Source organism: Balaenoptera borealis (assembly GCF_965194805.1).
Source record: "Balaenoptera borealis genome assembly, chromosome: 13".
Lineage (NCBI taxonomy): Eukaryota > Metazoa > Chordata > Mammalia > Artiodactyla > Balaenopteridae > Balaenoptera > Balaenoptera borealis.
The window spans coordinates 84445465-84461737 of NC_138870.1; the positions used below are offsets into that span (position 1 = coordinate 84445465).

General features: G+C 39.4%; 1 protein-coding gene across 13 annotated transcripts in view; it reads right to left on the reverse strand.

Annotated features, from left to right (window-relative positions):
• ANKS1B (ankyrin repeat and sterile alpha motif domain containing 1B) overlaps nucleotides 1–16273 on the reverse strand; it is a 1131483-nt gene that overhangs the window by 919468 nt on the left and 195742 nt on the right. For all 13 annotated transcript variants that reach the window (XM_082349568.1, XM_082349580.1, XM_082349581.1 and 10 more), the window contains exon 5: nucleotides 491–566. In XM_082349568.1, the coding sequence (XP_082205694.1) occupies nucleotides 491–566 (76 nt within the window). The remainder of the gene's footprint in view (nucleotides 1–490; nucleotides 567–16273) is intronic.

Genomic DNA, 16273 nt, shown 5'->3' on the forward strand with positions numbered 1-16273 from the left:
AAGTAACTAGAAGGAGAATTTACCTTAAGGACAGGGAACTCTAATTTCTGTTTACCATTATTCACAATATAAAAACCTAGGGAAAGTAGTACGTTCTTTAATAAACCAAGCAATTGTCTTAACTTCACGGGGATCAGTTCCACCCTCCTATAGAAGGCAGAGATTTCCTTTTCTTTTTGGTAGTTTCTATTTTAATGTGATTTAAATGTATAAAATTATAATTTCTAAAAGCTTTTTATTAAAGTATCTACTGAGTAAAGGAAGTTGCACATTTTTATCAGTTTTTTTTCCTAAACACTGAGGCTCAATTCTACATGGTATGAATACCTACCTGCAATTTAGAGTGAAGGTAAGAAATAAGGGTGATTGTCAAGAAAAAAAAAAAAAAAGTGTCATTTTCCTTTGTCTACTCCTGAAATACAAATAGTTTTTGGCAAGATAAGCCCCATGGAGAATCAAGATAAGTTCCATGGAGAATCATGATAGTTACCTGTTTCTAACAGAACTCGCACAACATCTACCTTTCCAAACAAAGCTGCTTCGTGAAGTGCGCTCCCTTTTTCTGTCTGGAAAAAAAAAAAAAAAAGAAGGAAAAAGAAGCACAGTTGCATTAGGAATGCTTAGGTTAAAAAATTCTGTCATTTTATGTATTCATATGTATTCTCTGTAATCTTAGCACTCTGACAGAAAGGTAGTGTGAAATAAAAAAGAGATTCTAGAAACAAAACCCAAAAGCTTGAATTTGTGAAACACCTCTGCTTCTGTGTAGCCATTTGACCTTGTTATGTTGGTAAGCCACTCACCTTCTCTTAGTTCTCAAATATAAAGTAAGAGTACTAATGCCTACCTCACGAGGCTTTTGTGAATATCCAATAAGTTCACTCAGTTCAGCATGCATTAATACCAACTCTATACCAAGAATAGTTGAGGGATGTTCTGAGGTATGGAAATACGACCCTGGCCCTTGTATATTTACATTCTATCTGAGGAAACAGATGTACAAATAAATATTAATGGTAAATGAAATCTAAACAATTTAATGTGGCTTACAAAACCTGGACAATCTTCTCCTTGCTTTCCTTCCCATATTCTCTCTTGCCCATCCCAACTCTCCCCAGACCTTCTACCTTATTTGTGCTCCAAGCATACTAAACTTTTTTCTATTAGTGTCATTCTCTGTGTTCTTCTGTAAGGATCTCAAAAGCTGGTCTGGCAGGATCTAACTCCTAGCCCTCTTTATCTCGCCATCACCTATACCACCAGCTCTCAGTCTTCAGCATGAATCAGTTCTGGGTGCCACCGTGAGAAGTTCTGATTCAGTAGCCTGGGATGAGGCCCACAAATTTCCATTTCTAACAAGTTCCCAGGTAATAATAAAGGTCTAGGGAGTACAATTGAGAACCACAGACCTACACTACATGTCAAATCTTCATTTTAATATAATTTCACTCAGGAAGATACTGCTTGCCCCTAAAGTCCAGCACTTTTCCTGTGTGTTCCACATCAATCTAATCTTCCTCATCATAGCACTTATAGTACTACATGATAAGGTTATGTGATTATCTATTCCCTTTAATAAACTGTAAGTTTAGTAGAAATGTAGACCACATCTATTTTTTTCATCATGGTATCACCAATGCCTAGAAAAAAGTACCTCAAAAATGTAGACATTTAAGAATTATTTTGAGGGCGAAAGGTAGAAGGAGGTAGGAACATAACATAGAAGACAAGAATTTGTGAGTATTGCAGGAAGAGATTCGTTTCTGCCTTGAGGAAGATCAAGGAAGATTTCAAAGAGGAAGCTTTTTCAGCTATACATTAAAAAAAATTTTTTTCCTCTCAAAAATTTAAAAATGTCTACCAGGTCCTTAGTATGTGCACATGTCTCTGTGTGTTAAACTGAATAGTGTCATTATGGCAACTTTGTCCTCTTGTACTAAAGTAACCTCTAGTATGGAATTTTCAGCTCAATACAAAAAGAAATATCACTATAAAATAATATATAATGTAAAAATGTTTTTAATTAATAAAATCTTATTGTATAATTAACCCAGTAAAAAATGGTTTATAAATGCATTGTTGAGGAGGCTTGAGGACCACTGAAGATCTATCAACGTGATCTGAATTTATTGCCAAAAAGGCATAACTGAAATGCACTTGATTTATAATTTTCTGGGTATGATATGTATAGACATTAATAAAAATGGAAATAAAATAATTTATAAATATATATAGCACTATACGTAAGGAAATGAAACTGTAGAAACTTATGCAGCTCCTTAAAACAATGTTTCAATGTGTGGCATAAAAAGCTAATATTTTTCCACTCCCTAAAAAATATCCCTTGAAATAATCTAATTCTTCTCACTCTCATTCTATGTCTTTCAACCAACTTTCTTACTACTAATTTGATTTCCTTCAAATTTTCACAAAAGTTTGGACTTAATGTTAGAAAAACCCTTCCTGGAATAGCACACCTTAAAATTCTGAAAAACTAAACAATATTTTAAATATAGAGATGAAAAGGAAAATGGAATTCCTCAGAGCCTGGGGAAGGGAATGAGGGACAGAAGGTATGAATCCAGGCATTGAGCACTGGAAGAAGAATTTGTTCAAGGAAATCTACCAATCCCTGATAGATTTAACCAAGGTGGGACTGGGCTTTAACCAAGGTGGGACTGGGAGGGGAGCAGGAGCCAAAGTCTGAAGCCCAAGCAAGCTGAGAGGATAGATCAAGGACTCCTACACAAATTAAAACCCCCAAAGAACAACAGCCTCAGTAAAAAAAAAATAAAATAAAAATTAAAAACTTGTTACAAAAATCTGTTGCAGAGAGGGAAAGTAAGGTTTTAGCTCTAAACAGATTAGAATGAAAGAAATAAATCCCACTGCTCTAAGAATTCCTAACCACAATTCTGTCCTCACAAGGGTTTGAGGCCAAAGTTAACACAATCTCTGTGCCCCTCAGAGCCAAAAATGTAGAATAAAGTGATTTGGGTTCGTAGTACCAGAGGTAGACATAAATGCTTAGCAGAAGCAGATATAAATCCTCTCTGAAAAAATACACTTTAGGGGCTTCCCTGGTGGTGCAGTGGTTGAGAATCTGCCTGCCAATGCAGGGGACACGGGTTTGAGACCTGGTCTGGGAGGATCCCACATGCCGCGGAGCGACTAGGCCCGTGAGCCACAATTGCTGAGCCTGTGCGTCTGGAGCCTGTGCTCCGCAACAAGAGAGGCCGCGATAGTAAGAGGTCCATGCACCGCGATGAAGGGTGGCCCCCAGTTGCCGCAACTAGAGAAAGCCCTAGCACAGAAACGAAGACCCAACACAGCCATAAATAAATAAAATTAAAAAAAAAAAAACACTTTAAACTCAGGCCTCCAAGAGTTCCAAGAGCTAAAGCTCTAAAAAACACAAATTCAAATTTAGAAACCACTGAACATGAAAGAAAATAAGCCACTATGAGTAAGAAATAGTAGAAACAAAAAAGAAGATAATGGACTTCCTGGTGGTGCAGTAGTTAAGAATCCACCTGTACAGTACAGTCCAACTATACTTTTGTTTGTACTGTCCAACAGTACAGTCCAACTATATTTTCGGACTGTAAAAATTAGTCAATCTTTCCAAACCCATGGTTGATGTAATTAGCTTCTTTGGTAAGAGAATGTGAGAATTGTCAAAATGGAATGGATCATTCTCATAAACTTAAGGGAAACAGTGGAACCAGGAACTATTTACTGCTATCCCAGTATTATCACAAATAGTATAAAATTTAAATAGGTCAAATTTATATACCTTTCCTTTTCAAAATATAGGTTAATTCCATAATATTTTGTAATTTATCATCCCCTACCTTGAGTCAGCATCTACTATTCTCATTCAAATTACTTACTACCATTCTGTTCACCTCAGCACTCTCCCCCAAATCCACAATCCATAATTGGCCAAACCTTGAAAAACTGTGTTCTCATGAAATAATATTTAGTCTAAAACATTCTACAAGCAAGTGGAATGTATACAAAGAAATAACACTAGGACTTCCCTGGTGGAGCAGTGGTTAAGAATCTTCCTGCCAATCAATGTAGGGGACATGGGTTTGATCCCTGGTCTGGGAAGATCCCACATGCCGTGGAGCAACTAGATCCGTGCACCACAACTACTGACCCTGCACTCTAGAGCCCGTGAGCCACAACTTCTGAGCCCACATGCCACAACTACTGAAGCCCGCATGCCCTAGAGCCCACGCGCCACAACTACTGAGCCTGCGTGCTGCAACTACTGAAGCCCGCGTGCCTAGAGCCCATGCTCCGCAACAAGAGAAGCCACTGCAATAAGAAGCCCGCACCCTACAACGAAGAGTAGCCCCCGCTCACCGCAACTAGAGAAAGCCTGCACACAGCAACAAAGACCCAACACAGCCAAAATAAATAAATAAATAAAAAAGAAGGCAGTCTTAGGAGAGAGCTGACACTGGCTGTGGATGCAGGAGCAAATGGGCCCATGGACCTCGGTGCCCCTAAAAAAAAAAAAAAAAAAAAAAAGAAATAACGCTACAATAGGTGAACCCAAATTTGGGGCCTGCTTTTCCAATGGATCAAATTTCTCCATTTCTTTAAAATTAATCATTAAAAATAAACATAGTTTCTGAATAGACAATTATGCAGTTGATAATATAGTAACACTTCAATATTTATCCAGTAAACACATATGAAGCACTCACAATGTGTTAGCACCTTTCAGGGAAAAAACAAAAACAAAAAAAAAAACCCCAATCACAATTAGTGATGAAAACAGCTTAGTGAGAAGAAATGACATGATATATATCTTAATGCTGAATTGCTGATAAAAGCAAAAGAAATTCTCTCTCCGATTGGAAATGGCTATTAAAGGTAAGCCTCAGTAGCACCAAAACTGAGAAAAACAAATGGTAGGAAAAGGGGAGAGGATATAGAAAAGAATGTTCTTTTTTTTTTTTTTTTTTTTTTAAATTTATGGATAGGCTGCTTTGACCTTGGGATTCTTTTTTTTTTTTTAATTTATTAATTAATTTATTTGTTTTTGGCTGTGTTGGGTCTTTGTTTCTGTGCGAGGGCTTTCTCTAGTTGCGGCAAGCGGGGGCAAATCTTCATCGTGGTGCGTGGGTCTCTCGTTATAGCGGCCTCTCTTGTTGCGGAGCACAGGCTCCAGACGCGCAGGCTCAGTAGGTGTGGCTCACGGGCCTAGCTGCTCCGCGGGATGCGGGATCTTCCCAGACCAGGGCTCGAACCCGTGTCCCCTGCATTGGCAGGCAGATTCTCAACCACTGCGCCACCAGGGAAGCCCAAATGCGCCTATTTTTAAGCCCTGGGTTTTAGCTTCCTTTTTGGTTTGGCTGTATGTATTTCCCTGATACATGAAAGCTCAATTGTGCATTTAAAGAGATCTTTGTTATATTTTATCCAAAACCTCTAGATGTTTCAAAATGGCTTTTTGGGTTACGTATTCTAAGCGTGCCAAAATAGCAGACAGAAAGGGGATGTGAAGATGTCAGTTTGCCTGCACTGGTTCCCCCTTCCAAATTTAACACTCTAACCATAGCCCTTCTGAAGCTTGCAAAAGAGAATGACCAGATAAAGGAAGACCAATTCTTTATTAAAGGAGAAAATAAATAGAACAAAGATATAAAGTGGGATTGTGATGATGATCAGTAGAGAAAATAGCTGAGGTAGCAGGGGAAATAAAAACTATTGAGAAACAAGACCCACTACCAAAAGAAGTAACAACCAGTTAGTAAAGATAAACTTGATAGAGAAAAAAGAAGAAAAGCCAATGAGAATGTCATTTAACACAGAAGTAACAACCCCTGATGCCCTGGATGGTACCAATTACCCCTGTAGGCATCTCTTGGGATGAAAGGTAAGAACTTAAAAGATAGGAACATCCTAGCCTTTGTAAATGAATAAATGATGTCTAAACAACTTGAGAAGCAACAGATCCTTTGTACCCTACATTAGCTAGACTATATCTAGAGTACTGAGTTCAAGTGTGGATACTAAACTTTCACAGAAACATCAACAGATTGGAATATGTCCAGAGAAGAGCATCCCAAAACAAGAATCTAGAAAAACATCATATGAAGAATAGCTGAAAGTTATAAGTAGGTTTAGACTGGGGGTGGAAATGGCATAAGAGAAACAGGATGTGTCTTCAAAAAACTCAGAAATACCATTTCTCCTATTCTAAAGAAGATCTCTCCCTCTCCTCCCATTTAACTAGGGACTTCTGGCCAATGTCTTTACCTTTCCTATCTTCCTTCACTTCTGTCTCAGAGGAAGCATCCATTCCCCTCATTAAAGCTAATCCTCGTGCTCGCTTTGGCAGCACATATACTAAAATTGGAACGATACAGAGATTAGCATGGCCCCTGTGCAAGGATGACACACAAATTAATGAAGTGTTCCATATTTTTATTGTATAGCATAGGGAACTCTACTTAATGCACTGTGGTAACCTAAATGGGAGGGAAGTCCAAAAGGGAGGGGATATCTGTATGTGTATGGCTGATTCATTTTGTTGTGCAGTGGAGGCTAACACAACACTGTAAAGCAACCATACTCCAATAAAAATTTTTTTAAAAAAGCTAATCCGGGGGGTCTGGGCAAGATGGCGGAAGAGTAAGACGTGGAGATCACCTTTCTTCCCACAGATACAGTAGAAATACATCTACACGTGGAACTGCTCCTATAGAACACCCACTGAACATTGGCAGAAGATGTCAGACCTCCCAAAAGGCAAGAAACTCCCCACGTACTTGGGTAGGGCAAAAGAAAAAAGAAATAACAGAGACAAAAGAATAGGGACGGGACCTGCACCAGTGGGAGGGAGCTGTGAAGGAGGAAAGGTTTCCATACACTAGGAAGCCCCTTCGCGGGCGGAGATTGCGGGTGGCAGAGGGGGGAGCTTCGGAGCCACGGAGGAGAGCGCAGCCACAGGGGTGCGGAGGGCAAAGCGGAGAGATTCCCGCACAGAGGCTCAGCGCCGAGCAGCGCTCACCAGCCCGAGAGGCTTGTCTACTCACCCCGAGAGGCTTGTCTGCTCACCCGCCGGGGCGGGCGGGGACTGGATGCTGAGGGTCGGGCTTTGGTCAGATCGCAGGGAGAGGACTGGGGTTGGCTGCGTGAACACAGCCTGAAGGGGTTAGTGCACCACAGCTAGCCGGGAGGGAGTCCGGGAAAAAGTCTGCAGCTGCCGAAGAGGCAAGAGACTTTTTCTTGCCTCTTTGTTTTGCGGTGTGCAAGGAGAGGGGATTCAGAGCGCTGCCTAAACGAGCTCCAGAGACGGACGCGAGCCGCGGCTATCAGCGCGGACCCCAGGGATGGGAATGAGACACTAAGGATGCTGCTGCCGCCACCAAGAAGCCTGTGTGTGAGCACAGGTCACTATCCACACCGCCCCTCCCGGGAGCCTGTGCAGCCCGCCATGGCCAGGCTCCCATGATCCAGGGACAACTTCCCCGGGAGAACGCACGGCGCGCCTCAGGCTGCTGCAACATCGCGCCGGCCTCTGCCGCCGCAGGCTCGCCCCGCTTCCGTACCCTTCCCTCTCGCCCGCCTGAGTGAGCCAGAGCCCCCGAAGCAGCTGCTCCTTTAACCCTGTCCTGTCTGAGCAAAGAACAGATGCTCTCAGGCGACCAACACGCAGAGGCGGATACAAATCCAAAGCTGAACCCGGGAGCTGTGTGAACAAAGAAGAGAAAGGGAAATCTCTCCCAGCAGCCTCAGAAGCAGCGGATTAAATCTCCACAGTCAACTTGATGTACCTGCATCTGTTGAATACCTGAATAGACAACGAATCATCCCAAATTCAGGAGTGGGAGCAGGATATATTAATTTTTCCCCTTTTCCCTTTTTTGTGAGTGTATATGTGTATGCTTCTGGGTGAGATTTTTGTCTGTATAGCTTTGCTTTCACCATTTGTCCTAAGGTTCGGTCCGTCCGTTTTTTTTGTTTCTTTGTTTGTTTTTTTACTTAAAAATTTTTTTTCCTTAATAAATGTTTTCTTAATAATATTTTCCTTATTTTCTATTTTTAAAAATTAAAAAACTTTTTTCTTAATAAGTTTTTTCATATTTTTTACTTTAAAAAATTTAAAAAAATTTTTTCTTAATAAAAATTTTTTTCTTATTTTTAATTATAAAAAGTTAATAAATTTATTTTAAAAAATTAAAAGACTTTTTTCTTAATAAATTTTTTCTTAATAATTTTTTTCTTATTCTTTATTATAATAGCTTTATTTTATTTTATTTTATCCTCTTTCTTCCTTTCTTTCTTTCTATTTTTTCTCCCTTTTATTCTGAGCCAGGTGGATGAAAGGCTCTTGGTGCTCCAGCCAGGCATCAGGGCTGTGCCTCTGAGGTGGGAGAGCCAACTTCAGGACACTGGTCCACAAGAGACTTCCCAGCTCCACGTAATACCAAATGGCGAAAATCTCTCAAAGATCTCCATCTCAACATCAAGACCCAGCTTCACTCAACGACCAGCAAGCTACAGTGGTGGACACCCTATGCCAAACAACTAGCAAGACAGGAGCACAGCCCCATCCATTAGCAGAGAGGCTGCCTAAAATCATAATAAGGCCACAGACACCCCAAAACACAACACCAGACGTGGACGTACCCACCAGAAAGACAAGATCCAGCCTCATCCACCAGAACACAGGCACTAGTCCCCTCCACCAGGAAGCCTACACAACCCACTGAACCAACCTTAGCCACTGGGGACAGATACCAAAAACAACGGGAACTACGAACCTGCAGCCTGTGAAAAGGAGCCCCCAAACACAGTAAGATAAGCAAAATGAGAAGACAGAAAAACACACAGCAGATGAAGGAGCAGGGTCAAAACACACCAGACCTAACAAATGAAGAAGAAATAGGCAGTCTACCTGAAAAAGAATTCAGAATGATAGTAAAGATGATCCAAAATCTTGGAAATAGAATAGACAAAATGAAGAAACATTTAACAAGGACGTAGAAGAGCTAAAGAGGAACCAAGCAACGATGAAAAAACACAATAAATGAAATTAAAAATACTCTAGATGGGATCAATAGCAGAATAACTGAGGCAGAAGAACGGATAAGTGACCTGGAAGATAAAATAGTGGAAATAACTACTGCAGAGCAGCATAAAGAAAAAAGAATGAAAAGAACTGAAGACAATCTCAGGGACCTCTGGGACAATATTAAACGCACCAACATTCAAATTATAGGGGTCCCAGAAGAAGAAGAGAAAAAGAAAGGGAATGAGAAAATATTTGAAGAGATTATAGTTGAAAACTTCCCTAATATGGGAAAGGAAATAGTTAATCAAGGCCTGGAAGCACAGAGAGTCCCATACAGGATAAATCCAAGGAGAAACACGCCAAGACACATATTAATCAAATGATCAAAAATTAAATATAAAGAAAACATATTAAAAGCAGCAAGGGAAAAACAACAAATAACACACAAGGGAATCCCCATGAGGTTAACAGCTGATCTTTCAGCAGAAACTCTGCAAGCCAGAAGGGAGTGGCAGGATATACTTAAAGTGATGAAGGAGAAAAACCTACAACTAAGATTAATCTACCCAGCAAGGATCTCATTCAGATTTGATGGAGAAATTAAAACCTTTACAGACAAGCAAAAGCTGAGAGAGTTCAGCACCACCAAACCAGCTTTACAACAAATGCTAAAGGAACTTCTCTGGGCAAGAAACACAAGAGAAGGAAAACACCTACAATAACAAACCCAAAACATTTAAGAAAATGGGAATAGGAACATACATATCGACAATTACCTTAAATGTAAATGGATTAAATGCTCCAACCAAAAGACTCAGACTGGCTAAATGGATACAAAAACAAGACCCATATATATGCTGTCTAAAAGAGACCCACTTCAGACCTAGAGACACATACAGAAAAAAAGTGAGGGGATGGAAAAAGATATTCCAGGCAAACGGAAATCAAAAGAAAGCTGGAGTAGCAATACTCATGTCAGACAAAATAGACTTTAAAATAAAGACTACTACAAGAGACAAAGAAGGACACTATATAATGATCAAGGGATCGATCCAAGAAGAAGATATAACAATTGTAAATATTTATGCACCCAACATAGAAGCACCTCAATACATAAGGCAAATACTAACAGCCATAAAAGGGGAAATCGACAGTAACACAATCATAGTAGGGGACTTTAACATGCCACTTTCACCAATGGACAGATCATCCAAAATGAAAATAAATAAGGAAACACAAGTTTTAAATGATACATTAAACAAGATGGACTTAATTGATATTTATAGGACATTCCACCCAAAAACAACAGAATACACATTTTTCTCAAGTGCTCATGGAACATTCTCCAGGATAGATCATATCTTGGGTCACAAATCAAGCCTTGGTAAATTTAAGAAAATTGAAATCGTATCAAGTATCTTTTCCGACCACAACACTATGAGACTAGATATCAATTACAGGAAAAGATCTGTAAAAAGTACAAACACATGGAGGCTACACAATACACTACTTAGTAACGAAGTGATCACTGAAGAAATCAAAGGGGAAATCAAAAAATACCTAGAAACAAATGACAATGGAGACACGACAACCCAAAACCTATGGGATGCAGCAAAAGCAGTTCTAAGAGGGAAGTTTATAGCAATACAAGCCTACATCAAGAAACAGGAAACATCTCAAATAAACAACCTAACCTTGCACCTAAAGCAATTAGAGAAAGAAGAACAAAAAAACCCCAAAGCTAGCAGAAGGAAAGAAATCATAAAGATCAGATTAGAAATAAATGAAAAAGAAATGAAGGAGACAATAGCAAAGATCAATAAAACTAAAAGCTGGTTCTTTCAGAAGATAAACAAAATTGATAAACCATTAGCCAGACTCATCAAGGAAAAAGGGAGAAGACTCAAATCAATAGAATTAGAAATCAAAAAAGAGAAGTAACCACTGACACTGCAGAAATACAAACGATCATGAGAGATTACTACAAGCAACTCTATGCCAATAAAATGGACAACCTGGAAGAAATGGACAGATTCTTAGAAATGCACAACCTGCCGAGACTGAACCAGGAAGAAATAGAAAATATGAACAGACCAATCACAAGCACTGAAATTGAAACTGTGATTAAAAATCTTCCAACAAACAAAAGCCCAGGACTACATGGCTTCACAGGTGAATTCTATCAAACATTTAGAGAAGAGCTAACACCTATCCTTCTCAAACTCTTCCAAAATATTGCAGAGGGAGGAACACTCCCAAACTCATTCTACGAGGCCACCATCACCCTGATACCAAAACCAGACAAAGATGTCACAAAGAAAGAAAACTACAGGCCAATATCACTGATGAACATAGATGCAAAAATCCTCAACAAAATACTAGCAAACAGAATCCAACAGCACATTAAAAGGATCATACACCATGATCAAGTGGGGTTTATTCCAGGAATGCAAGGGTTCTTCAATATATGTAAATCAATCAACGTGATACATCATATTAACAAATTGAAGGAGAAAAACCATATGATCATCTCAATAGATGCAGAGAAAGCTTTCGACAAAACTCAGCACCCATTTATGATAAAAGCCTTGCAGAAAGTAGGCAAAGAGGGAACTTTCCTCAACATAATAGAGGCCATATATGACAAACCCACAGCCAACATTGTCCTCAATGGTGAAAAACTGAAACCATTTCCACTAAGATCAGGAACAAGACTAGGTTGCCCACGCTCACCACTATTATTCAACATAGTTTTGGAAGTGTTAGCCATAGCAATCAGAGAAGAAAAAGAAATAAAAGGAATCCAAATCGGAAAAGAAGAAGTAAAGCTGTCACTGTTTGCAGATGACCTGATAATATACATAGAGAATCCTAAAGATACTACCAGAAAACTACTAGAGCTAATCAATGAATTTGGTAAAGTAGCAGGATACAAAATTAATGCACAGAAATCTCTTGCATTCCTATACACTAATGATGAAAAATCTGAAAGTGAAATTAAGAAAACACTCCTGTTTACCATTGCAACAAAAAGAATAAAATATCTAGGAATAAACTTACCTAAGGAGACAAAAGACCTGTATGTAGAAAATTATAAGACACTGATGAAAGAAATTAAAGATGATACAAATAGATGGAGAGATATACCATGTTCTTGGATTGGAAGAATCAACATTGTGAAAATGACTCTACTACACAAAGCAATCTACAGATTCAATGCAATACCTATCAAATTACCACTGGCATTTTTCACAGAACTAGAACAAAAAATTTCACAATTTGTATGGAAACACAAAAGACTCCGAATAGCCAAAGCAATCTTGAGAATGAAGAATGGAGCTGGAGGAATCAGGCTCCCTGACTTCAGACTATATTACAAAAGCTACAGTAATCAAGACAGTTTGGTACTGGCACAAAAACAGAAATATAGATCAATGGAACAGGATAGAAAGCCCAGAGATAAACCCACGCACATATGGTCACCTTATCTTTGATAAAGGAGGCAAGCATATACAGCGGAGAAAAGACAGCCTCTTCAATAAGTGGTGCTGGGATAACTGGACAGGTACATGTAAAAGTATGAAATTAGAACACTCCCTGACACCATACACAAAACTAAACTCAAAATGGATTAAAGACCTAAGTGTAAGGCCAGACACTATCAAACTCTTAGAGGAAAACATAGGCAGAACACTATATGACAGAAATCACAGCAAGATCCTTTTTGACCCACCTCCTAGAGAAATGGAAATAAAAACAAAAATAAACACATGGGACCTAATGAAACTTAAAAGCTTTTGCACAGCAAAGGAGACCATAAACAAGACGAAAAGACAACCCTCAGAATGGGAGAAAATATTTGCAAATGAAGCAACTGACAAAGGATTAATCTCCAAGATTTATAAGCAGCTCATGCAGCTCAATAACAAAAAAACAAACAACCCAATCCAAAAATGGGCAGAAGACCTAAATAGACATTTCTCCAAAGAAGATATACAGATTGCCAACAAGCACATGAAAGAATGCTCAACATCATTAATCATTAGAGAAATGCAAATCAAAACTACCATGAGATATCATCTCACGCCGGTCAGAATGGCCATCATCAAAAAATCTAGAAACAATAAATGCTGGAGAGGGTGTGGAGAAAAGGGAACACTCTTGCACTGTTGGTGGGAATGTAAATTGATACAGCCACTATGGAGAACAGTATGGAGGTTCCTTAAAAAACTAAAAATAGAACTACCATATGACCCAGCAATCCCACTGCTGGGCATATACCCTGAGAAAACCATTATTCAAAAAGAATCATGTAGCAAAATGTTCATTGCAGCTCTATTGACAATAGCCAGGACATGGAAGCAACCTAAGTGTCCATCATCGGATGAATGGATAAAGAAGATGTGGCACATATATACAATGGAATATTACTCAGCCATGAAAAGAAATGAAATGGAGGTATTTGTAGTGAGGTGGATGGAGTTAGAGTCTGTCATACAGAGTGAAGTAAGTCAGAAAGAGAAAAACAAATACAGTATGCTAACACATATATATGGAAGCTAAGGAAGAAAAAAAAAAAAAGGTCATGAAGAACCTAGTGGCAAGACGGGAATAAAGACACAGACCTACTAGAGAATGGACTTGAGGATATGGGGAGGGGGAGGGGTAAGATGTGACAGGGTGAGAGAGTGGCATGGACATATATACACTACCAAATATAAAATAGATAGCTAGTGGGAAGCAGCCGCATAGCACAGGGAGATCAGCTCGGTGCTTTGTGACTGCCTGGAGGCGTGGGATGGGGAGGAGGGGAGGGGGGGAGACGCAGGAGGGAGGAGATATGGGGATATATGTATATGTATGACTGATTCACTTTGTTATGAAGCAGAAACTGGCACACCATTGTAAAGCAATTATACTCCAATAAAGATGTTTTAAAAAAAATCCATTGTCGTGCTAAAAATAACGTTATCAGTGGATTTTTTAATTAAATATATTTTGTTCAATGCAAAAAAAAAAAAGCTAATCCTCCACTTGTGCTCTTTTTTCTATCATTTTCTGCTCCTTGAATTTTGCTCATGAAGTATCTTCACCATTTTCTTGCATCTTCAATTTCAGTCTCTTCATTGGATCCTTCCACTCTCCATAAAAATACACACCTTTTCACTATCTACCAAAACAAACAACCATAGAAACTTTCTGTGAACCTGCTATCATTTCAAGCTTCTATCCCATATCTCACTTTTTCTTACTCCACACTTTATTAAATATCATCTTCCCTTTTGAAAGCAAAATTTTTCTCTATTCTGTTACTGCTATATCCTCTGGCACATAGTAGGCAATGCCTGGCACAGAGCAGGTACTCCATAAATACATGGTGAATGGATAAATTATTATAATTGTACTGGCTTGGCATTCCTCTTGTAACTAACTGCTTCTTTACAGACTTCTTTTCCAGAAACTACCTGAATAGTCTTTATTCAGCTTCTTCTCTCTCACTATAGTCTCTTTCTTGTAAACCCATCTGTTTCCATGGCTTCATCTCTCACTTCTCTGAGCTAGCACCATTTAAGTGGCACATCCTAAGAGAGACTTCCCCAACCCTTCATTCTCAAACACAAGAACCTGCTTTTTTCCTTTATACCACTTACTGCAATTTGTAATTTTTGTTTGTTTATATGTTTATTTTCTGTCTTCGCACCCAGGCTCTCAACTCCATAAGAGTAGGGAACAAATTTTCTTGTTGATGTAACATGTGCCTGTTATCCTCCTCAGAAGGCTGGAGGGGATATGGTGTCCTGAAAGGGAAACTAGGAGGAAGGAAACGGAGTTGCTACGGTGGTAAGTGAGACAGATCAGGGAAGGCCTCCCTATTAAGGTGACATTTGAGCAGATACCTGAAGAAAGTAGAGGAGGAAGTCATGCAGGTTAGTAAGGCAAAGGCGTTATGGTAGGAGCACACACAGTGTGTTCCAGCAAGAGCAACGAGGCCACTGTGGCTGAAACTATATGAAAATGGCAAAGAGTAGCAGGAGGTAGCTTCAGGGAGAGTGGGACTAGGTCAGATAAGACACTGTCAGCCACTGTAAGGAGTGTGGCTTTTGTTCCGAGTGAGCTGGAATACCAGTGAAGATTTTTGAGCAGAAGAGTGATATAACCTGATTTAGTTTAATGGGATCACTTAAGGCTGCTTTGTTGAAAATAGACTGAAGGAGTCTGTTATGGACTGAATGCTTGTGTCCCCCCCAAATTCATATGTTGAAGCCCTAAACCCCAATGTGACCATATTTGGTGATAGGGAATTTACAGAAGTAATTAAGGTTAAATGAGGTTGTAAGGGAGGGAACCCAATTCTATGGGATTGGTGTCCTTATCAGAGGAGGCGGAAACATCAGAGAGCTCTCTCCTTCTCTCTCCATTTGTGCACAGAAGAAAGAGAGTTTGAGGACACAGGAGAAGGCAGCCATCTACAAGCTCTCACCAAGAACCAAATTGGCCAGAACCTTGATCTTGGACTTTCTAGCCTCCAGACTGTGATAAAACAAATGTGTGTTGTTTAAGCCACCCAGTCTATGGTATTTTGTTATAGTAGCCCAAGCAGACTAATACAGAAGCAAAGGAAGAAGCAGGGAAACCAGTTAGGAGGCAAGGGATAATCAAGACTTGGGCTCTGGTGGTAGTAGTGAAGGGAATGAAAAGTACTGAAATTCTGGATATACTTTGAGCACAAAGCCAATAAAATCTGATGAAGAACTAAATTAAAATGTGAAGAAACCCTAAAGTTTTGGGGCCAAACAACTAGAAGGACAGCGCTACCATTTGCTGAAATGGGAAATATTAGAAGATGGACAAATTTGGGGAGAAGGGGTTATGGAGGCTAAATACTCAGTTTTTGAAATGCTGAGTTTGGATGCCCATTAGCATCAATAGACATGTCCAGCAGACACCTAATTTAGAGTTTAGGGTAAGGTCCAGGATGAATAAATAAAATTTTTATTGTTAAATAAAGATGTCATTTGAAGCCAAGAGACTGGATGAGGCCAACTAGGAAGTAAGTAAAGATAGAGAAGAAAAGAGGTCTAAGTACTAAGACCTGGGAGACTCAGATGCTTAGAGATCAGGAAGATGAGAATGGTTAACCACAGAATAGGGACGTCACAGATTACATTATTAGTCCCTCCTATTGCATGCCCTCTGCCATACAACACTGCAGCTTTTTGCACTTATGTGGGT